At 45.8% G+C, this 24,959-nt stretch overlaps 1 protein-coding gene across 2 annotated transcripts in view; it reads right to left on the bottom strand.

Moving 5' to 3' along the window:
* WDR59 (WD repeat domain 59) overlaps positions 1–24,959 on the bottom strand; it is a 55,658-nt gene extending 30,699 nt beyond the window's left edge. For both annotated transcript variants that reach the window (XM_056862463.1, XM_056862462.1), the window contains exons 1-10: positions 24,890–24,959; positions 17,237–17,286; positions 12,846–12,981; positions 9,430–9,515; positions 9,159–9,239; positions 8,255–8,292; positions 7,115–7,203; positions 6,763–6,879; positions 3,053–3,130; positions 976–1,132 (exon numbers count right to left, since the gene is read on the bottom strand). In XM_056862463.1, the coding sequence (XP_056718441.1) occupies positions 976–1,132; positions 3,053–3,130; positions 6,763–6,879; positions 7,115–7,203; positions 8,255–8,292; positions 9,159–9,239; positions 9,430–9,515; positions 12,846–12,981; positions 17,237–17,286; positions 24,890–24,943 (886 nt within the window). In that variant the 5' untranslated portion in view covers positions 24,944–24,959. The remainder of the gene's footprint in view (positions 1–975; positions 1,133–3,052; positions 3,131–6,762; positions 6,880–7,114; positions 7,204–8,254; positions 8,293–9,158; positions 9,240–9,429; positions 9,516–12,845; positions 12,982–17,236; positions 17,287–24,889) is intronic.

Genomic DNA, 24,959 nt, shown 5'->3' with positions numbered 1-24,959 from the left:
ACCAACTGGTAGTCCTTGGAGCCTGGAAGGACAAATGAAAATACATGTTAGATCTAATTTAATACTGGCTAGCTTTAAAGCTGTAAAGAGGAGAAACCACAGGTGTGTGTGAGACTCAGGCTATGGGAAACATGCTCTAGCCCCGTGTCTTCAGACACAGATGCATACTTGGAATTTTGCTGTTTAGAAGGCAAGGTCAAAACAATGTGTGCACACCACTGTACTATCATACTGAGCTATCTCATACTACCAACACTGTGCTATCATACTGCTCTTATACAAATCTATGGTGAGACCACACTTGGAATACTATGTACAGTTCCGGTCACCAACCTAATAAAGGATATTGCAGAGCTTGAGAAGGTGACGAAAAGAGCAACCAAAATTATCAGGGGACTAGAGCAACTGCCCTATGAGGAGCAGTTAAAAAGCTTAGGGCTGCTTAGCTTGGAAAGAAGGCGGTTAAGGGGAGACATGATAGAGATCTATAAAATTATGCATGGTATGGAGAGAATGGACAGGGAGAAGCTTTTCTCCCTCTCTCATAATACTAGGACGCGGGGTCATCTGCTGAAGCTGGAGGGTGAGAGATCCAAAACAGATAAAAGGAAGTATTTCTTCACACAATGCATAGTTAAGTTGTGGAACTCCCTGCCCCAGGATGTAGGCAGCTGGCCTGCGCAAGCACAGTTCCCATGTGGGACTGCAAAGAGGCCACAATGATGAACTTTAGGTACTAAACAAGAACATTTTTTTGTTTCCCATGCATTTCTTGATGGCTACTTCATATTTCTTGTCTGTGTTTTACAGAGTTCTGTGTTACTGTTTTTCTGGTGCAATTGCTAGTTTTGGTATTTAACTTTCTGGTCTTGTGATTAGGATGCATAACATGGGATATTTAATGACAGGGTCAGTATTATCACTGTTGTGGCTTTAAAAAAATTCATTAACTGTCCCACTCTGTCCTTCAAGCACCTTCTTTCTGCTTACGCCACTGGAATTCTAGCACCACGTCATCGTGCCCTACGAAGGTGTGGACCGGCGTGTTCAGGTTGAAGATATTCCAGAGCAGGAGACTGTTCTCTCGTCGTAGCTGGGGGACCATCACGGTCACCAGCCCGTTGCTGAAAGGCTGAGAGGGAGAACGGGAAACCTTAGTAGCCCAACACTTAGCCCAAAGACTTTGAGAAGTCTGAAACCCCAACTTTTCCCCAGGTAAAAGAAAAGCACACAGGCATTTTTTGTAAGGGATACATTAGAGGTGCACAGCTGCTGAGAAAGCAGAGCAGATTGAGTGCCACTGCATTCGGCGACAGCACTAAGGTACCCATTAATTTTTACAAGCCTTTGGGGCTTCTTTGGGAGATAAATTGCTCAAGGCATTTCTATAATCTCATGCTCCACATTCTCTGAAACCCCACTTTTCCCCAGGGAGAAGAAAAGCACATATGCATGTTTGTAAGGGACACATTCGAGGTGCAGAGCTGCTGACCAATAATAGCAGACTGCATGCCATTACACTTGGCGACAGCACTAAGGTACCCATTAACTTTTACAAGCTTTGGGGCTTTTTCAGAAGATAAATTGCTCAAGGCATTTCTATAATCTCATGCTCCACATTGTTTCGATTTCTAATACATTTCCACACTTTCCACACTTATGACAAGATTTTGTCCTATGTTGCACAGAGGAGGCTTGAAGTGGGTTACTATTACTCTACCTAGCCCTAGAGGAAGGCAAGCAGCGGCTGGTGCAACCCATCTGGAATGGGAACTGTAGCTGTGGGTGAGTCTTTCACATCACCTATTTGCCTAATCCCTTTAACTGGAGATGCCAGGGATTGAACCTGGGACCTTCTGCATGCCAAGCAGAGGCTCTACCACTGAGCCACAGCCCCTCCACAGCCTCCTCTCTGCTCTAAGTCATTCAGATTGAGCTAAGACTCATGACTGTCACTTCAACCCTATAAGGTGCATTTTGGTGTACCCCCAATACCCTACCCAGTATGTCTTCAACAGGGTCACAACATTTTGGCTGCAATCCTAAGAACCCTTTCCTTAGAGTGAGCCCCACAGAATAAAATTGAGCTGACTTCCAAGTAAATATCCTTCAGTGATCAACTGGTTAGAGATCAGTGGTCATCAACCTTGGCGGAACTTGGACCCAGCCAGCATGGGACTCCACTGAGCTGGCAAGAGAATGACAGGAAGTCACATGACATCCAAGTCACATGCCAGAACAAGGGGAAGCTGAAGCTCTTACTTTGCCGGTGTCAAGGTGAGGATAGCAGGCAACAGGTCTAGAGACCTGGGGATGGGAAACGCAAGGTGAACACCAGGAGGTATACCCTTAGTGAAGACACAAGTTGAAGGTTTGTGCCGCGAGGGAATTCTCTCCACCACTGCATGGCCTGGCTTTGCCAGACCAATGTTTTTCTCAGTATGCCTGCAAATAACTGCAGGGGGTAGGATACCCTTGCTCTCTACAGGTAAACACAGATGGCAGGCCCCTCCAGAAGGCAGCAAAAAAAAATCCGCTCTCCAGGAGCCCACAGATCAACGCATAAGCTGTGCGAGCCAACTGAGGGTCCCAAGCCCTGGGTTGAAAACCAAATTTAAACCAATTAAAAGCCCCTCTCACTGACTTAAAAGGTATTCTCAATTCATCAGGAACCTCTCTTTTTTTAACTTCTATCATTTTTAATGCAAATATATCTTTCAAGACCACTGCATGCAACTCAGAACAAAGTACTTTTCTTTTTTACTTCAGAGCTGCTGTTCATTTATATGCAAACTGGATTGACTAAAATGTGCATAATTAAAAGATGTAAGATTTTTCTTTAATTGGTTGGCAGCCCTAGTTTTAAATGTGCAAAGCGGATATTCAGAGTCTCTTAACAGTTACAGCGCAACTTGCATTAACTGATCCTGTGGATTCCTCCTTGCTTAATTCCACCAGGCATTAGGAATTTGCCCACTGGACCCTTCCACCCACTCTCGTTTTGGCAGCGATTCCCTTCCACTCCCCTCCCCTTTATAAAAGAGACTCTTGCCGTATATCTGGCCTTCCACACTGGAACCTGGCAAGGCAGGATGTTGAGGTATTTTCGGGGCTGTCGGTAGTCCCAGAACTTCACCCAAAGAATTAAAAAAAAGAGAGAAACAAGGCAGGTCAGGAGGAGGATGCTTAACAATAGCAACACGTACACTCCTGGGAAAACCACAGCACAACCCGCACACCACAATACTAAGAGCTTAAGACTGGGCTCTCCTTCGAGGGATCGGGACAAGGACGGCCAGCAAGCGTGGAGAAGCGGTTAGAGCGCCAGACTAGGATCTGGAAGACCAAGAACAAAAGGAAGAAGCATACAAGGCCAAAAGTTATACAATTAAAAGTTGAACAATTAAAAGGTTATGTCAGTGCACACTGCCTATATAGATTTATTACAGGTCACACGTATGTTCTGAGTTTGATTGTATGATTCTATGTCTAATTATGTTATATGAGTATATTTATTTGGTAGGCTTTTGCAGGGCCATATATGTGTTGTATGTGTGATTAGATTTTAACCTGTAATAAATTTATACAGACATTGTACACGGACATAGCCTTTTAACTGTTCAACTTTTAATTGTATAACTTTTGGCCTTGTATTTTTCATTCTTTTTTTTCTTGACCTTTTAGGTACTTAATTTGGTTTTTTAAGGTTATGTCCCCCCCCCCTTTTGGGGGGTATGGGATCTGAAAGACCCAGGTTTGAATCCCCACTTTGCCACGAAAGCTTGCCGAGTGACCTTGGGCCAGTCACACACAGGGTTGTTGTGAGGATCAAATGGACGAGAACGATGTAAGGAACCTTGGGTCCCCATTTCGGGGGGGGGGGAGATGGGGTACAAATGAATAAGCAAGGACAACTCCAGACACCGTCCTGCCCCATGTGGCACCTCCATTTATCTTCGAAAGGATTATCAAAGTGGAAAAGAGAGAAGTTTAGAAGCACTCCTTGATCAGGAGCTGTCAAATTTCTGCACTGCTGCCCTCCCTAGTGGGGCACTAGAGTGTGGGTCAGAAGGTTCTGCAGCCTGTGAGGCTCAGGGGTGACGTCACCCACCTCTGTAGCCCAGCGGTTCCTCCTGACTTGGAAGGACTCACGTCATAAAAGATTCCCTGGCTTGGCGAAGACCTGGGCACAGCAGCCTCAATTGTCTGGCTTGGATCCCCCAAACTTTTCCACTGACGGAATGGACATCTGTCTCGCCTGTCCTGCTGCAGACCAAAATCCCTGCCTAAATTGCTGCTCCTGGCCATGGGTGATCAATAACAGCAATGGAGCCCCTTCTGAACGCAGTCTGAAAGCTACTGCTGGAGCAAAATGCTGATTTGCCTCTTGCCATGTGTGGGTGAGAAAGAACGGGTTGGATCCAAGCAGCTTTTCTACCATGAAAGAGGAAGGATGCTGTCCTTTAACTGTCCAAAAGGGTCTGCTAGGGATCATGGGGCCTGCATTGACCACAGCCATGTAGGACAGATGCTGGCGTTAGGAAGGGGATCGGGCACGAATGAGAGGAAAAGCTAGCTGGATCTAATTCATTGTGTGACTCCAATGACCATTCCCAGCTGCACTGTCTGCCTGAGAATGTCCAGAAACAATTCAAAACAATGGTCGAAGGAGTCCTAGCATAAGGGAGAACCTTCTGTTAAAATCCCAAACAGCTCTTTACTAAGATTGGTGGGTGAGATCCCACTCCAGACTTGTCTTGCTGTAAAGTGGCAGCAATGGAGCAAACCTGATAAAACCGAGTCTTGCAAATTGCCTCCGTAAGAATGTTAGCATGCCAGAATTCCACCTTATTTATTAAACATAAGTGTTTATACCCCACCTTTCTTCCCAACAGAGACTCAAAGTGGATTACATGATCATTCTCCCCTCCTCCTCTTTATCCTAACAACCACCCTGTGAATTAGGTCAGGGTAAGAGAGAGAGTGACTGGCCCAAGAATACTTTCAAGACAAACAGCATCCATCTTGTCTTGTTTGTAATTTCCCACCAGAGGCCTAGCTGGTGGTTGTTGTTTTTTGCTTGCCAGGCTGGTTCAAGGACAGGTTCAAGCCTCCATTAATTATGTGCTACATCTGGGAAACTGAGACGGGAGAGGTAACTTTGCTCATTCCTTGGGAACGCTGAACCAGCTTGCACCAGCTAGAAGCTTCATTCATGACAGCCCAAGATCGGTTGCTAGGGGGGTCACCTGTTTGTGGCCCCGCTTCTCCATAGGTTCAGTTGTTCAGAAGTTAGGACATCCCTTCTACCACCACCCCCTTCTTGACAGAAATACTGATAGTTAGACTCAAGCATTAAGTATGCTGTGCAAGAACCTTAGTATTTAGCTAGTAGGATTTGTTGTTTTATTGTTGTGTCTTGCTACAGAACTGTAACTTGTATTTTTAAATCTTTTTCTAATCTTTCTATTCAATGAAGCTATTTCAGCTTATTTGCTGTGAGTTACTGGCCAAACCCTGAACCACTTGATTGTATTACAGGAGAGAGGCAGGGTCTCTGTCACCATAGATACCCAGTGTCCATGGCAAAGGCGGGATTTAAAGTTGGGCTCTCTCCCAGATCCTAGTTCGGCACTCCAACCATCACTGGCTCTCTTGGCACTTCATAAGGCCTCAGAAGACCAATAGAGTCTTTTTATTGGGACAGGCATTTGGCTGTTGCTGATAGAATCAGAGTTGGAAGGGACCACCAGGGTCATCTAGTCCAACCCCCTGCACAATGCAGGAAATTCACAACTACCCCCCCCCACACACACACACACAGTGACCCCTACTCCATGCCCAGAAGATGGCCAAGATGCCCTCCCGTTCATCATCTGCTTAAGGTCATAGAATCAGCACTGCTGACAGATGGTCATCTAGCCTCTTCTTCAAAAAACCTCCAGGGAAGGAGAGCTTACCACCTCCCGAGGAAGCCTGTTCCACTGAGGAACTGCTCTAACTGTTGGACATTAGATGTCCAATGGCATTTTTATTTGCAGGGTTAATTTTATGGTGTTGGTTTTTTTTTTACATTAGTTATTTATTAAACAATACAAGAGAAACAACATACAACAAAATACATGTAACAAAAACAACATGTATAAAATACAGCAAGAGCCGGGCCCCTGAAACTAGAAAATGCATTGCAAAAACTAAACGAGAACTACAAAACTGAAAAGCCACACAATGAAATGGCGCACTCCACAGAACGGGCAGGACAATGTTCATTATAATGTTGCTGTTTTTAATGATTTGTTGAGCCTTCCAGGTAGATGGAAAGACAAGGTGGAATTGGGACTCAGGCTTTCATTAATAAAATTTAACTTTTTTTAAAAAGCTGATCCTGCCTGTGCTCAACAAACCCTAAGGCTCCAGGCGAAGGCAGTGTCACCTGCGACCCTTAGCGCATGCCCCCTGAGGCAGAGGAGCATATTCAGGTATGTAGCTAAGAGTGCAGAAGGAGCCTCTGGAGAAGGCAGGTACCTTCTCGTACACCTGATCTCCAAGTCTGGAAGCCAGCCATGCAGTCTGCACTCCCCGGGTTATCTCCCCAACTATCTCCAACAACAGGGAAGACCAGCAGGGACCAGCCCGGCTGAAACAAACCACCCAGCTCTAAAACAAGCAAACAGATCCACTATCCTAGCACATCTGATGGGCATGCGCTCTTTGTCAGAATACATCTTAACAGCCCCCAGAAACCCACCCCCACCTACCTACCCTGACGGAGTTGTCCTGGCTGGATGTGGCCAAGATGTTCTCGTTGTCCGGGTGCCAGTCCAGGCCGTGGATTTTGGAGAGGTGGGCGGCCAGGTACTCCACAGCAGTGCCAGGTTTCTGCAAGAAGAGGTTTTGCTTGAAGATTCACACAGTGAAGTCCAGCTTCAAAGTGGATTGAAAGGGCATCATTTGGCATGTGTGTAAGTGCCCAGTTTCAGGGCGAAAGGGATGCCGTGGGTCTTCAGCGAGCCTAGCAACAGCCCCGCACCATCTTGGAGCTCTCGGGGCCATAAGGCATATGGGAGCTCACCGTAAGGCTGCGTTTCTATCAGAGAAGGTGACAGCAACTCACCCGCTTGTCCCAAATGCGCACATCCCCGTCATGGCTGGTTGCCAAGCAGTTGGCATTTTTCTTATTCCACTTGACCTGGGAGGCTCCGGCTGCAGGAGGAGAAGAGAGCCTCGGGTTCAAAAACCTTTGCAGAAAGGCCTCTGGGTGGCAGCAGGGTGGGTGGGATGCCAACCCTGCAGCGAGCCCGAGAGACAGGAGGACCAGCTGTCGGTCCAAACCTGCTCATCGGTACCATGCCTGGCGCAAGAGGCCAGCTGCAAACATCCAGCACAGTTATCAATGTTGCCCTGTTTGGGAAGGCCAGCTCAAAATACTGCCCTAGGGCAAAGCGACTCAACTGTAGGCTGCTGCAGTAGTGGCCGAACTTTTTAGCAAACAGTCTCCACAGAATAGGAGTGTGCCGTTCTACTGCATGTACTGAACATAGAGTAAGACTTTGTGTCTTAGTGTGTGTTTTTTTGCTTCTTGTCTGCTATGCAGACAATGGGGAGGGACAGAAGAAGCAGCTGAGAGCATATCTGTGCCACAAGCTAGACCTGCAAATGCTCTGGCACCTGCCCAAAGATGCCCCCACAAACTCATGCCAATGATGGAGGGCGTGCCACACATTGGGGGCCACTTAATGGTCTACTGGACAACCTACAATGGAAACCGGTACAGCACTGAGGCCTTTTTCTAACGTACAGGTGCCATTTCTGTGCTCAGATCCCATCCCACGATTTGGGGTTTCTTAACTACACGCAGGCCTTCAGCAGGAACTTGGTTAGGGCAGTCTTTTGATTTTGCTTCTTCTCTTGTTCCCGCGAGTCATCCTCCAAATAATTTTTGAAAGAACCACCCTTGCTTCTCTCCCTCAAACAACCTCTCCCTCTCTCCTGTCTTTCTAAATTCTATTTGTTTTCTTTGGATTATTATTTTTTTGCCATTTTAATGAATGCCAGCTACTGGAAGGGTGAGGCATGTAAAATCTGGAGGTGATCAACAAGTGCACGGGAAGAAGCCTCACATGAATACCTGCCGAGAGTAATACCTGCCGAGAGTAACGCCCGTGGTTCACAAGCCAAACCCAACAGCGATCCACAGAGAGATGTGAGCTGCAAAGAATCAGAGATTCCACCTACCCAGATAACCAGTACTTACCAACTGCAGAGAGCGAGACAGTGGGCTTTCGGGTGTCCCTGAAAAATGATACTGGTGTAAATATACACACACCTGTTACCTGGTTGGTGTTCCCCAAACCTTTTATAGCCAAGGCACATTATATTTTTCCCAAATTAAAATTGGACATACTCCGACACCCAAAAGGCTTACATTTACAGGGCTCATGAATAAGCCTAGCTTGCTCTAAGAGGAGCCTACTGTGTCTTTCTGTATGAGTCACTGATCTAAGCAGACTCCCTCTTGGGCAAGAGGCATGCCTAGAGCACCAACTCCTGCAGAGGCATAGTTAAAGAGTCTCCTCTGTGGGTGGGTAACTTGCTTTCTGATTCGAACACAACTGATAGGAGATATACAGCAGAATCACCTGCCTCCAGAGGCAGCTGACCGGGGAAAAGGCGAGACCTAGAGCAGGGAATCATGCAGAGGCACAGCAAGCAACCTCTTCAGTGAATCTGGTATGTTTTTGGCTCACCAGAGTCTTTAACTATGTAACATTTCCCATGGCACCCCCATTTGGGAATTACTGATCTAGAAAGGTTGCCAACCATTCCCCTGTGATACAAGTGACCACATTCTGCAGACTGAGACTGGGGTGAATCACTGAAAGCAGCCTTCATCACACAACAGCAACAGGTTAAGCAAGCTAGGGAGAGAAACAAGGCTGACGGGTACCACCAGTCACCATTCCAGTAGGGCTCTCCATTTGACCTGGAGGGAAATTCCTTTTGATCCCCAAGGCATAAGCAAGACCAGAGACACCCCGTGAAGCAACAGCAGGGACTCAACCTGAACCTCCTGCTCAAGTTATAGCAGTCCTGGATGCCCCACGGGAGTCTGCCACAATGGCTAGAACGAGCTCCTCCTACAGGGCCTGTGCTCTTACTTGATGTCCCAAATGTAGATGTACGTGTCAACCGAACTGGTAACCAGCAGATCTGGCTCAAACACGGCCCAGTCCAAGTCACTGGGAAAACAAAAGGTACAGAGAGGGAATCAACAGGTTCCAGCAGAAGGCCTCTGCCTTGGACATCAGTGGTCACAAAGCTCCGCGCGGTCATTAGCAGCTGCTTTTGTTCATGGCTGGCAGAAGGCACAGCTGCATGAAATTAAGTAACAGAATGCACTGAGGCTTGCTGGGTGCGGGGAGGGCATACCTGATCACACGTGTGTGTCCTTGCAAGGAAGTGCCAGCTTCCCCATGCCCATCTTTCCATTTATACAGGTCAATGCGCTGGTTGCTCTGAAATTAAACAGAAGATGTGAGTAGCCGCAACAAGGAAAGAAGAGTAGGTGGCAGCTGCAGAATCATTCCCCGGATTATGACTGGAAGACAAAAGGTAACAAGAAATCTCGCTGAAGCTAGAGGTCTGGTATTCATCTGTGCCTGAACAGGAACCCTTCCAGGAGCCTCACATAGATCACCTTGGGCTCCATGATGGAAGAAAGGTGGAATGGATAAATGGGAACATCTCTTGCTTCAAAATCCATCAATTAAAAAAGATCCTTCTCCAGCAACTGAGAATAGGGCCTTTACAGCTATTCCCAACCTTCCTGCAAGGCTGTATCAAGACTTCCCTAAAGAGGAATGTTGATACAGCTTTTTTTCAGTTATCACAGCCAGTGCAAAGCATAATTCCCTAAGGATTGGGTTGGTACTTTATCTTGGAGCATCTTTCTAGATTATCTGTTCATTTGCATGTTTTAGTTTTTTTATCACCTGGATGAGTTATGGATCTGGACTCTGTAAGTCACCTAGAATTTTACACAACTGCACAACTAAACATACCGTATATACTTGAGTATAAGCCGAGTTTTTTAGCCATGATTTTTGGCTTAAAAAACTCACCTCGGCTTATACTGGGGTCAATACGGTAATTCGCCTGCCAGGCCCTCTCCCAGCGCGCTCCCGCCTGCCAGCTGATGGGCGGGCTGTCCCGCCTTCTCCCCCCCCACCTGATCGCACCTTCTGCGCGGCAGCGGTTTCTCCCCACCCCCACCCCACCCGATCACGCCTTTTGCGCGATCGTCGCGCCTTTTGCGCGGCGGCGGCGGCTTCTTCACCCCACCCCACCCCGCCTTCTGCTGGGCGGCGGCGGTTTCTCCCCCCCCACCTCACCCGGGCCAGTCCACCCGCTTGCCAGCTGACCCTGCGGGGCCTCCTGTGCGCAGGGAGGGGGCCGCCGCCGCCTGCCTGCGCGCCTGGAGCCCGGTCAGGTAAGCCTGCGGGGGGGGGGGAGGGGATGCATTTTCCCCTCGGCTTATACGTGGGTGCCTAATTTTTCCCCATTTTGGGGGTGAAATTAGGCACCTCGGCTTATACTCGGGTCTGCTTATACCCGAGTATATACGGTAACATAACTGCACAACATCTTCTGGGCATGGAGTAGGGGTTGCTGGGGGTGTGTGGGGGAGATAGTTGTGAAATTCCTGCATTGTGCAGGGGGTTGGACTAGATGACCCTGGTGGTACCTTCCAACTCTAGGATTCTAAACCAAATTCAAGCCCCCTGTTGGTAAATAGACTGAATGCCTCTGACTTTTTTTAACGCTTCTTTCTGGTCTGAAAAGCAGGTGGGGAACTTTCATTTGAGGAGGCTTCTCACCCGCTGGAAGACTGGAAAATATCTGGAGCCGTTCAGGGGTTTGCTCACAATTAGTACTGCGTCAAATGTCATCTGGCATTTATCTGTATCAGCTAATTAATTTTGTGCCTTCACATCTAAAGCTTCAAATAATTGCCAATTTGGAACTTGGAATAACACCACTAACCGATTTTGGAGTTATAAAAGTGCGTGATAGGGTTAATCGAGAAGATGGGGAATCGCCATCTTGCTTCCAAAAACTGAATGGTTATTGTGAACTAATTGATTAAATTTGGAAGAAAATAAACATTATGAAAATATCCTGTATTAGTGTTAACAACTGACTTCTGTTTTGCTTTGAGGACTTTTTTTTAAGCGTTTTCCTTAGATGTTTGCTCAGCCACATCTATACTGGAACCATAAATAACTTTGCTGAGGTAATGTAGTATAAGAAATCTGGAATCTTATAAAATAAAATAAACATTTGGATTTTCTCTATCTATTTGGGACTTTGTATCTGGATATCGGATTAAAATTTCCAAAAGAACGTTTATAATAGTGCCTAGAAAACATGAAAGGGAAGAGAACAGAAGAAGAAGGTAGAAGTCTTGCTGGGGGGTTTCTTTGTTTTTTCTTACTACAATCCTTGTTGTTGTTTTGGTCTGGGTTGGGCCTCTATAAACTTTAAACCTTTTATAAACTCTGTTTATAAAGTAAAGGCTTGTGGGATCTATAAACCTTTTAGCCTTTTTTTCCCCCCTGGCCTTCATTTTGAAACAGGTATTCTATAAAGACTTTACAGAGCTGGAAAAGTAAATCTTTGCTGCCATTTACTGGTGTTTTGTGGTAATTGCTACAACTGTGAATATTTTTCTCTTTTATAAAAAACATAACCCTCTCTGATCTGATACTTTTTTAACAAAGTTATATCAATTTTATATATCCTAGGTTTTTAAGAGATAATTTTAAATAAGTTAATGATAAAAGTAATATCTATGTAAGACTATTTCATTAACTGTTGATTATACCATATATTTCAGGGTTTTAAAGTTGCTAGTAATAGGATATATTTTAAAGACATAAAATATTTCTCATTATATCATATATTTAGCAATTATTAATTATTAAGTTGGGGTAGTAACATCCATAAGACTATAGTATTAATGGTTATGTGAAATTTCAATTATAGATATATGACTGCAAAATTAGATGTAAAAAGTGTTCAAGGCATTTAAATGAAGAAGAAGCTTAACAAAATTGAGGGCCATGGCGAAAAGAATGAGAATGGCCAAGAAAGAACTCAGTTCAGAAGATGACACTGATATAATAACCGAGAAATTGGTGCCAACTGTAGCAAGACAAATTAACATTCTTGCAGCACAGTTAAAACAAAAAATAAAACTTATACAACAGTTATAGCAAACAGATAAAAAGACACGATCATTCAACTCAGTTACGACAAATAGATAAAAGAACACAACTGGACTGCAGGAAATAACACCAAAAAATCAAGAAAATAAGTCAGAGATCCAACTAATTAAAACTGAACAAAAAGGAATCAAAGACACACAAGAAGCAGTAACAGGGATGCTGACAAACCACACATATTGGGAGCATGGGCTAGCCACATTGCTCCTGATATATGAAGACACACTGTTGTCTGGGCAATGCACATATTCTGCATGTGCATCCAGCTTTGGTACATGCAAAAAAGAACCCTGAAAACCCAGTGGTCAACTGAAGCTGTATGTGTATGCAAAATACACAAGTTGCCCTAGTTCAGACACCTTGGCAACCGTCTGTATTGGGAGGATCTACACATGGTTGGAAAGCTCCCCGTATGCACGAAGATAACCATGCTCCTGATATACGCGAAAGCAGCAATCCGGTCTCAATCCCACAAGTTATTTGGATGCAACACTGCGGTGTTAGGATCGAGCCGGTGGGGGGGGGGGAGGAGAACACAACCAAATATCGGGACTGGCTCACCGAAGCCGCAAAGTAGTGCGCGTGGCTGTCGTGTGGATTCCACTGCACAGCACCAATGTCCCACTTGCTCTGGCGAGAGATCTTGCGGTGGCCTTCCGCTGGTGCATCAAGGTTGACGATGTAGAGGAAACGACGCCTGCAAGGAACATACATAACACACCATCAACGGTGGAACAAAGGTGCGCTCTACTGCCATTTTCTTCAGATTTTTGGGGGGGGGGTCAGGCTACTGAGGAGAAAGGTCTGCACCTGAGAAATCAGACTTCTGTGTAGCTTCTCAATAGTCAAGGTATTAATCGCTTGGCAAAAGGTACACCATGGTGATTCTCAGCTCATCTCTGGTATGTTACAACTAGAAGTACACGTGGGATATGCACGACCCGCACCTCTAAAGGAGCTTCTTACACCATGCGCTAACTACAGTCTTCAGGTTGCCACCTGCTGGCTGCTCCTTCCTCTTACAGTAGCCTACCTGGTACCTACCAGGGCCTGATCCTTTTCCATAGCTGTGCCCACCTTGAAAAGTAGACCCCCAAAGAGGTGAGGGGGGGTGCCATCTTTAAAAGTTTTTAGAAGTTGAAACATGGCCAATTTTTTTTTTGCTAGGGCTTTTAGTGGGGTGTAAACTACAGGCATTCCAGATCTCTGAAGCTAAGCAGGGTCAAACCTGGTTAGTACCTGGATGGGAGACCACCAAGGAAGTCCAGGGTTGCTATGCAGAGCCAGGCAATGGCAAGCCACCTCCATTTGTATCTTGCATGAAAACCCTACAGGATCACCATAAGACGGTAGCGACTTGGTGGCACTTTCCAAACACTACCAGGGTGTTAATTGGAGTTTTATTGTACTTTGTTAGGTTTTTAAATCTGGAACTAGAAGAAGAAGAGTTGGTTTTTATATGCCGACATTCTCTACTGCTTAAGAGAGACTCAAACCGGCTTACAATCACCTTCCCTTCCCCTCCCCACAACAGACACCCTGTGAGGTAGGTGGGGCTGAGAGAGCTCTAACAAGGTCACCCAGCTGGCTTCGTGTGTAGGGGGGGGGGGATCCAGTTCACCATATTAGCCTCCACCACTCATGTGGAGGAGTGGGGAATCAAACCTGGTTCTCCAGATTAGACTCCACCGCTCCAAACCACTACTCTTAACCACTACACCATGCTGGCTCTCTGCCTTGAGCCACTATAGAAAAATCTTTGTATCTACTTTCTTTTATTCACCTGGATATACGATGCTCACAACCTCAACTAGCTTAAGAGAATAGAAGAATAAGAGTTAGAAAATAAACAGCACTGCACAAGTCTAAGGGGAAAGGAGCTTTGATCTCACAAGAAGCAGATTTCTTTTATTTAAAAGCGGTCACATTTATGTATCTTTAAAGGTGACCTTATACTGAAATCACCTCGAACATAACCTGGCCGTCCCACTAAGTGGGGCTCACAAACTTTGCACATTTATTTTCAACATTCCTACAGAATGAAGACATCTTGCAAGATGTTTGCTCTTCCATTCCTAGATAGCATGAATTAGATTCAATGCACATGTCTCTTTGGGTAGTGTTAGCTTTTCTTCACTACTTTTTAAATGGTAACAGAAATTTCAATTTTAATTACTAAACAAACTTATCATCATTTATTGCCTATGCACTGAGCAACCATCTCCCTGAATATGCTTTTCTTCCAACCTTGAATATGGTGATTGTTATTCTTCTGACTCTCCTGTCACCTTGATATTTATCTCCCAACTAACATATTTTCTTTATCTCTTAATATAGTTCAAGCCCCTCGTGGAATTACCTCATGTTCGTAACCAACACATCCCCCTCTAGCCTTGAGAAAGCACTTCCAGATTGTTAATGAAGCAAGGTATCACCTGATTCTTATTTGCTAAGAGTGACAGCGTCAGCCACTTTTCAGCATTTGGTGGCCAGTGGCCTTCGCCAGATCTGTGACAGCATTAACCGCGCTACCCTAAGCGGAGTTCCACTCTTCTGAGCCCACGGACTTCAACAGACTCAGGAGGACCAATTTGGCTTAGAGTGGCACTGATGCTATAGCCAACTACAAGATCCATCTCATTTCCAGAACTTAGAATCATAGAATTATAGTTGGAAGGGACCACCAGGGTCATCTAGTCCAACCCCGTGCACAATGCAGGACATTCACAACTACCTACCCCCCACACCCCCAGTGACCAGAAGATGGCCAAGATGCCTTCCCTCTCATCATCTGCCTAAGGTCACAGAATCAGCATTGCTGACAAATGGCCATCTAACCTCTTCTTAAAAACCTCCAGGAAAGGAGAGCTTACCACCTCCCAAAGAAGCCTGTTCCACTGAGGAACTGCTCTAACGTTACAAAATTCTTCCTAACTTGACAGAATTGAGATAGCTTGGAAGTGGGAGGAGAGTCCAAATAATTTATTACTACTAGCGAGACGTCTGTTCGTTGTCACAGGTGGAGATGGGGGGAGGGATTATACATAGCAAGAACACGGGGTGCGTGTTGTTAAGACACCACACACAGTGGGATCTCCCACGGATGAGGAATATACCATCCTCTGATGGATACGAGGCAGATGATAGGTTACAAGTACCGGGCTCGACTTTACTGTACAGCACCGAATGGCAGCATCCGCTTATGAAACTGAAAGAAAGGAACGTGACTAAGGTCAAGACTCAGCCTTCTCCCTGGCAATTCTAGGCACTGACAATCCAATCTGCTGCTCTCCTCCATTTGCTTTTGCCCTGGTTCAGTCTCTGGGTCACACTACATAAAAACATTGCGAAAAGCCCTGCCAGAGATGACTAAAAGTCCGACTGGAGAGCCAGCGTGGTGTGTGGTTAAGAGCGGTGGACTCTAACCTGGAGAACCGGGTTTGATTCCCCACTCCTCCACATGAGCGGCGGACTCTAAACTGGAGAACCGGGCTTGTTTCCCTAACTCCTCCACATGAAGCCTGGTGGGTGACCTTGGGCTAGTCACACTTCCCTCCAAACTCTCTCAGCCCCACCTACCTCACAAGGTGTCTGTTGTGGGGGAGAGGAAGGGAAGGCGATTGTAAGCTGGTTTGAGACTCCTTAAAGGCAGAGAAAACTGGGATATAAAACAAACTCATCTAGGCTAAGATTCTTCTCTCCAGAGTGGCCAACAAGGATTCCCCAAGCAATGGGACAAGGTGACAACCCTCCACAACTGGTGTTCAGAGGTATAGTACCTCTAAACATGGAGGTCCCATTTAGCCATCGCACCGAATAGCCACTGAAAGACAGCTGCTCCATGCATTTGTGGAATCTCCTTTTAAAACCCACTAAGCTATATGGAGCCATTAGTACATTTTCTGCATTCATTTGGAAGCATACAGCCCTTCAAAACCTCCAAGGAAAAGGATGTAGAAAAGCAGCAAAACAGCCCCAATGCAAAAGCAATGTCCAGAGCATGGACAGCAGCTCCAGAGAGGAGGGGGGCAAGAATGGTGCAATCCGCCACTGCACACAGAAAACAAATGCCCACACAGGATAGCTATGACTATCATGGAACGTCATGGCAGATGAGAACAAAAAGAAATGTAAGCAAGGCTTTGGAAAACCCACATGCGCAAGGACATCAGATAATCAGATCAACAGAAGTAGAAGGTCGCTGGCTGCAAAGCTAACAGCATGCAAGACGAGATTAGCGATAAGACAGAGAAAGGTCTCAAACATCAGCAATGTGGTGGGGAGGGGGGGGTGACGTGAAAGACCCAGGCTCTCCCACACCAGGTCAGCAGCCCTCGAGTTCAGATTTGAGCAACCAAGCCGTGCTCTAAAACAGGCTGGATCAAGGGGCCCGCTCTAGGCAATCCACCACTCACATCATAGATCCTTGTTTTTATAAATCTCATAAGAAAAAAAGATATTCAGGACTGATAAAAAAAAGTTCATGTAATGCACAAATGGATGATTGTGGGTCAATTTCACTAAGCCAAAATGCAATGACTGTCACTAACACAGCCAACAGGTTCACGGGAACGGATATTTTCGATGATCAGGATAGCTACACAGAACTTCCATACGCAGAGGCAGCACACCTCTAGGCACCAAATATTTGGGCAAAATAACAGGAATGGGCAACGGTCTTCATGCCCTGCTGGGGATCTTCCCAAGGAAGCATCTGGCTCCCTAACAACAAGTTGAACTCACTGGACCCCTGGGGTGTGATCTGGCAGTGACCCCTCTTTCTTTGCTGTTTTCCACTGGAGCTCTTTCTATCTCTGTTCCACTGAGACTGCAAAGCAGAATCCTTGCACCAACCTGTGAAAAACTTCCTGCCTTCGATGAGCATCACCAAGGACCGACCTGGTGGCTGCTGGCATTAACAGCAACTCTACTGCAAATGTTTTGGCACTCACCCAGAAAGTACTGCATGCTGCCCAAGACAGTCCACAGACATGGCAGTTGCCTGCAAAATGGGAAAAAGAGAGAGACAGAGTGAAATAAATCCCCTGCCCTCAGCTCAGTTTATCAAAGAATGTAGAAAACCATCAATTAAAAATAAACTGGGTTGGGAACATAAGAAAAGCCATGCTGGATCAGATCAAGGCCGTCTGTTCACACAGTGGCCAACCAGGTGCCTCTAGGAAGCCCACAAACAAGACGACTGCAGCAGCATTATCCTGCCTGTGCTCCACAGCACCTAACATAATAGGCATGCTCCTCTGAGACTGTATAGAATAGGTATGCATCGTGACTAGTATTCATTTTGACTAGTAGCCATGGATAGCCCTACCCTCCATGAACATGTCCACTCCACAATTTAACTATGCATTGTGTGAGGAAGTACTTCTTTTTTTCTGTTTTGAATCTCTCACCCTCTAGTATCAGCAGATGACCCTGTATTCTAGTATTATGAGAGAGGGAGAAACATGGTGAAATCCACCGCTACAACCAATCTGGCAAAGGGAAGAGGTTACTTGTTTAAAATGGTTATGAGGAGTTAAGGGAAGCAGCTGAATTTGGGAAACCAAGAGAATGAACTCACAAGCCAGCTACATCAGAGGTAGGTTTTGTTTTTTTAAAGGTTCGTTCGGCGTGGTTCAAATCCACCTTAAGTGCTTTGTGGAATGCAACTTGAGAGCTGCAGTTCTGCAAGTTCCACTGAAGCGACAAACATCAAGTAATTAGGTTTATCGCCTCCGAGGCCTGAGCACGATCACCCAACACAACAAAAGATAACAGCCCATGAAGATCATCACATGGTTATAGCAATTAAGAGAAGGAGGACACCGCGCAGATAAATCAGGACATACCAATTTAATATTCATTGGCAGAGTCCAGGGCTCCCCAACTTTACTGAGCCTGCAGGCACCTGGACAATTCTGAGAACAGGCCGTGGCCACCATCACATGGGCTGCTGAGGCCAATCACCAATGGCTGGCCTGCCCCAAGCCAAGCATCATCCTGTGACGAAGGCGGCTGTTTCTGAATGGGGACTTCCCTTCAGATCTTGTGGACTGCCATCTGTAGCCATGGCTTGGATTTCCTATCAAATGTTGCAGCATTTTCAGCGCCCATCTCCCTGCGATATAAGGACTTTTTGGCAGGCTAAGAGAACAGCCAGACTTTGTTTTTCAAAGGCTGAGCTTTACCCCACCCTCCTGACAATTTAGCCTTTGATAGGGCTAGTTTTAACTGTTGCAAACTGTCAATGGATTAGCACCGGTAGGATTGACAGGGGACCCTGGTACTGCTCTCAAAGAGGCACAAACATAACGAGTTAGACTGCTTCTCTCAGCGCTTTGACGCGCCAGCAATATTGCCTTGCTAGATAGCAATCACCTAGCCTGCCGATGAAAGATGACACCCTAAAAGCTAGCGACTGATTGGAAGAGAAACGCTACACGGCCTACCAGCCTCTCCTTGCCGGGCTTGCGCCCTGCCAACGTGACAGGCTAGGTCAGTAGGTAAGCAAGCACAACAGCTGCTGAACTGGGGTGGGGGGCGGTGTGTGTGGGGGGATGAGGTTTGCTGTGCAAGAGACGTGAGCTCAAGTCTGGAAGGAGAAATTCCAGCATCAAAAAAGACACCAAGGCTTGGGCTGGGATGGATTTCCTTATGACCTCTGGATGGCTGCCCAGAGCCCTGTGTGTCTTTGGATGGGGCTCCCTCCGGGTACAAGTCCTGTTGCAGAAATACCCGCTGGGAGATGGGCACCGAAAAGGCTGCAACGTTTGAGAGGAAATCTGAGCCATGGCTACAGATGGCAATCCACAAGATCTGGAGTAAATGATCTGGTTTGCTGAAAATCCACCCCCCAACCCCTCCACACACACTCCAATGTCGTGTTTTTGGAGAATCTAACCTGACTGCTTTCCAAAAGCAGATATGTGTTTTGTCAAGGATGTTGCGTTTTGTATGTATAAGTCCACCAGTGTACCGGGTGTGTGCTTGCCTGCAAAGAACCTCCCTTCAACTGACCAGGGGAAGGGCTGTGGCTCAGTGGTAGAGCATCTGCTTGGCATGCAGAAGGTCCCAGGTTCAATCCCCAGCATCTCCAGTTAAAGGGACTAGGCAAGTAGGTGATGTGAAAGACCTCTGCCTGAGACCCTGGAGAGCTGCTGCCGGTACGAGTAGACAATACTGACTTTGATGGACCAAGGGTCTGATTCAGTATAAGGCACCTTCATGTGTCCATGTGACCAGGCAAGGACTAAGGCACTTGCAAAAGTTGGTTCCTTTTGTCTTTTAGGCCCCGCAAGTTATTAACATCAGTACATGTAGGATAGCAGTTACTAGGGTTTTTTGGACTTACCCAGATGGCTGCATGTGGGAAAATCAACATGGGGTAGCGCACACAATGCTAGACCAGAGAGACCTAGCTTTAAACCCTAGTCCAGCAACAAAGTTCACCGGGGGCCTATTAGTCAGTCACTCAACCTAACCTACTTCGCAGGATTGTAATGGGGATAAAACGAAGGATGACACCACGAAGGCAACACCTGGAGGAAGGGGTGGAATGGCATGGCAAAAAAAAAAAAATGAAAATCACCCAAGGTCACCCCAGTTTGATCAACCTGTCACTTGGGACCGAGGCCCTCTGCCATCCTCAGAGCTCTCCTGAGATTCAACATGTGAAATAAATTCAATGGTGTCCTTAACATAAGAGTCTGTCCTCTGGGAAAAGGATAAGAGAAAAGTATCCAAATACTTAGCAAGGTTCTCCAGAATGCTTCCACATCCAGACACAATTGGTCTACCGGGAACCGGTTGCCTCCAAGTCATCTACCATCCATCTTTTCAAAAAATGACAGCAGATTTATACAGTGCTCACTGGTCACCTAAGGCGAGAAAGAACTCCCTCGACGCAGCCAGAAAGAGAAGCTTTAGAAATGCATCTCTTTTTGGTCCCTTAGTGTTGGAATCTGAGGGTAGGAAGGGTAAGAAATATTTCCCGTAGAACTAGTAGCTTTGATGAACGAACTTGTGGAGCCAAAATGCAGCTCCCCAGGGAAGAGCTTACTGCTACTAAGCAGAGTGGGATTGTTGCTTTCCAAATATTAGAAGCTACAACCCTGTTAATCCAGCCTAGAAATGGCACTGACCTTTAGTGCAACAGCAGGTTGCTTGACATACATTACTGCAGCCCATAGAGCTGTCTGAAGAATCACAGCCAGCTTGTCAGAGTTTGCTACTACTGACTTTCCTATCATTTTGACAGGCTTCACAGTGGAGGCTGTACTCCAAAGGAGGAGACACCTACTTCCCCTTCCTGAAGTTTAGCCTCCCTCAGCATACTCCTGTGATCCCCAGAGGGGAAACGGTTTATTCACTTTACATACCTCGCATTTCCCTCCCACCCAACAAAGACCTGAAGTGGCTTACATCATGCTCCTCTCCTCCTTTTGGCTAACCTCACAACAACCCCATAAGGTAGGTTAGGTAGAGACTGTGTGACTGGCCCCAGGTCACCCAACAAGCCTCCATAGCAGAGTGGTGATTCGAACCTAGGTTTCCTAGATGTTAGCTCAGGGGTGGGGAACGTCAGGCCCGAGGGCCGTTTAAGACCCATGAAGTCATTTGGTCTGGCCCTTCGTGGGTCCTGGCAGATCTCTAGCTCAGAAGGATGTAAGACTGGTGATCCCCCTCACTCTCCTCCCCCCCCCCCCGTGGACAGGAATAGCCTCTATTCAAGGCGGATGTGAGTTTGTTTTGCAGAGAAAAGGAACCTTTTATCCCCCTTGCAGAAGACTCATTAGCTATGGAGCTGCTAGGACCATCCAAGAAACTGTATTAACCTTTCTCCCATGGAGAAACGTATTCCCTCTGTACTACAAGAGGGCTGGGGGCGGAAGTGGTGACAATGGAGGGCTTAAAGGGGGCAGGGCCAGAATGTGTGTGTGAGGGGTTCTTAGCCAGTGTGCCCTCATTTCATCCCTGAGATGTAGAGTATTTCAGTCCATGATGGACAACGGGGCTGACATGACTAGGGCAAATGCAGTGACACACACACACACACAGGTAAACTGAAGGATGCTTGGTGGGAAATACTGGTCATCTCCTGAGCCCATACTTGCATTAGTACAAGTGCCACATTCTAGTAATGGAACATGAAAAAATAGGTACCTTTCCTGTGGTGCCCATACCACCAGAAAGCCCCAGTAGAATCTAGTGGTTAAGAATAATGGACTAGGGAAATATTTCATTCCTAATTTAGGGGGGCTGTGGCTCAGCAGTAGACCACATGCTCAGCATGAATAAGGTCCCAGGTTCAATCCCTGGCATCTCTAGTCAGAAGAATCAGATAACGGGTGATGTGAGGATAAAATGGAGAGGAGGAGAATGATGTAAGCCACTTTAGGTCCCCCCTGGGAAGAAAAGCGGGGTATAAATGAATTAAATACATAATTTAATTAATAAAAAAGAGTGATGTCTGCACATGTTAAAAAAACAGTAAGATTTTTTTCAGAATTCTAAACTGTAGCTCTATTATGTACATATTTAATTTATGTCACTTATAAACCTGTGGGGACCCCAAACAGCTTATATTGTTCTCCTCCATGTTTATCCTCAGAACCACCACCCTGTGAGGTAAGCTAGCCTAAGACTGTGTGACTAGCTGAAGGTCACCCAGGAAAAAGTCCATAGCAGAGTGGGGATTTTGAAACTGCGTCTTCCAGACTCTCTAGCCACCACACCGGCTCTCAATTTTAATATGCACCAAGGTCCAGAGACTTATCCATTAGACGTACAGGTAGAATGTAATGGAGCAAAATACTGAGCAAAATAGGTAACAGATATCACAACTGCCCATTACAGCCAAGGCAAGGCAGGGAAACAGTGTGGTCTGAAGCACTACACTGTCAAGAGTCAAACTCTTGCAGCTGTTCCACACTTCTTGTCCTGTGCCATTAAAGAAGGATTAACACATAAGAACATAAGAAAGGCCATGCTGGATCAGACCAAGTCTGTTCACACAGTGGCCAACCAGGTGCCTCTAGGAAGCCCACAAACAAGACAACACAAAGCATTATTTTGATACTTCTACTACACTTTTCTCTCCAATGGAGACCCAAAGATACTTCTACTATACTTTTCTCTCCAATGGAGACCCAAAGATACTTCTACTATACTTTTCTCTCCAATGGAGACCCAAAGAAGTATTCTCCCCTCCTCTGTTTTATCCTCAGAACAGCTACCTCGGGCAATAATTTAGGATGAATGTGACTGACTGGCCCAAAGACAGCCAGAGAACTTCCATGGCAGAGTAGGGAATTGAACTTGGGTGTCCCTGGTCCTAGTGTGACATACCAACCACAACACACCAGGAATACCCTCCCCAGCATTGAAAGCACTGCACTGGTAGATAAAGCACTTCTTTCAATCACTGTGAGACTAGAAACATTAATATTTATTTTACAATGCTTCAGTTTAGGAGCAGCACTCCATTATAGGGGGATAAAATTAAGCTAGTATGAACCAACTATATGTAAACTAGAAGTCCAGCAGCACCTCAAAAGATTAACAACATTTATTCCAGCATGACCTTTCGTGCATCAGAGCCCGCTTCTTCAGATGCTATGAAGAAATAATATTCCACATTTTAAAGGGGAAAATGCAGAAGAGGGAAAGCTGGCCAAACCATATTATGCTGCAAAATTAAGAAACTCTTAACTGAACAGAGTATGACTTCCTCAACATTAATTTAAGTATGAGTCCCACAGATCTCCAGCTCTGCGTGCTTATTACACAAATTCAGCTCTCAAAGAACTATCTATCAGAACCTCTGGATTCAGTTAACAGACCTTACAATGCAATCAGTTCCTCACTGATGTGCATAACAGCCACTGGCTGTACAAGAGATCAGGGGTGATACATAATTAAAGTTTTCTGCAAACTGTTAGAGATGTATGCATTTATTAATAAAAATCACTAATAATAAAAGCTATTTTCCTCCAGCAAAAGGTATAAGTTTAAAGATATTTGCAAGTGTTAGGAGCAAATTCCATATGCTCCAATAACAAAGATGTGATTAGGGGCAAGCTACATGGTACAATTTGTGAACTGTAATATGCCCCAGATCCAATTTTGACTGAGACAATAAATACCAGGTGCATGGGAACTCATTTCCCAAGCACGCACGGCCCCACAATTCAGACTGGGATGACAGTGTATGGAGCAGGAGAAGGGGCCTCAGCCTTCATACCTGCAGTTTTCCCGACCCAAAAGGGCACCAAGAGACAGAGCACACTAACTTGGCGGCTCTTCCAGAATCTGCTAACTCCTGCATATGGGTATGCAGTTAAAAACACAGGATGCATGCCAGGGCTTTATTTCACTTAAGTCAGACAGCAACCCTGAGTTATCATTACTAACAAACTATTTATTGAGCTGTCCCAAGAAAGATGATTCTTACATTCATAACAGATATGTGTATTACAAACAGGGAATGAAGAGCCCCACCCTCAAATCCCCATTCAGCCCTGAATTCTGCTTGGGAACCTTGTGACAGTTACTCAACAGCCACGCCTACCTCACATGACTACTATTGTTGTTGGAAACAGAATCCAGTCAGCCATGAGCCAGCCACTCCCTTCCAGCCGTGCCTACTTCACAGGGTTGTCGCTAGCATCAAATGGAGAAAGGGAGAACCCCTGAACTGGCATGGGCTACTCACTCCGTCTAGCCTTTGCTTTTTTTTTAAATAAAATTTTTATTATTTTCTTCATTTAATACAAGAGGGGGGAAAAGTAATGATTAAAAAATATAATGACTTCCCCCTACTTCTCTCCCATCCAATAATAAATTGTATGTACTTTTGATTACACATTTTAATCCCTAAAATATAGTAATTAATGTATGATTATCTTATCTTAACTATAGATAATAATATTGAAACTTGATATAGTCACTCTCCCAAATCTATAATAGAGATTAAAACAAAGAGTATCCTTTAAACAATCCCATTGAAAAATACGTTTCACAATAAATTCTCCACACCTCCCATTCCCCCCAAAATTGTGCATTATCAGTCTGATTTATCCAAGCTCTAAGTTTCGCCATTTCTGTCAATTCTAACATCTTATTCATCCAATCATTTTTTGTGGGCAACTCGTCAGTCTTCCATTTAGCTGCATATATCACACGTGCAGCAGTAGTGGCATATATCAAAAAAGTTGGGTGCGTAAAAACAGTGTCTGGAATCATACTTAACAGCATCGTTTCAGGTGTTTTGGAAACATTTTGTTGCGAAATCCTCCGTATTTCGTTACATCTCATCTCCCAAAACTTCTTAGCTTTTCCACAGGCACTCCGTCTAGCCTTTTCCACCCCCAGAGAAAGAACGAAGAAGCATAAAAAAAGCCATAAGCGCCACATTACGCGCCTCTTCGAAAGGAACGGGAGGAAGAGACTACTGCGAGGCCAAAGGTAGCAACCCCTATCTGAATAGTAAACAGTGGGAAGACAACCTCGTTGCCTTGCAGCAAAGAAGAGGGGGGGGGTCACGCTTGCACCCCAAAAACCCACCCGGCGCGTGAGCTGCCCGAGCTGAGGGAGCCACCGGTTACCTGCGAATCCCGGAACTCCACCACAACATTCTCGCTGCTCCAGCGCGCCGCCATCTTGGACTGGCCGGAA

Source organism: Euleptes europaea, chromosome 17 (genome assembly GCF_029931775.1).
Source record: "Euleptes europaea isolate rEulEur1 chromosome 17, rEulEur1.hap1, whole genome shotgun sequence".
NCBI classification, from domain to species: Eukaryota; Metazoa; Chordata; class Lepidosauria; order Squamata; family Sphaerodactylidae; genus Euleptes; species Euleptes europaea.
The sequence above is the reverse complement of the archived record's forward strand: the minus strand, read 5'-3'. Positions and strand labels throughout refer to the sequence as shown.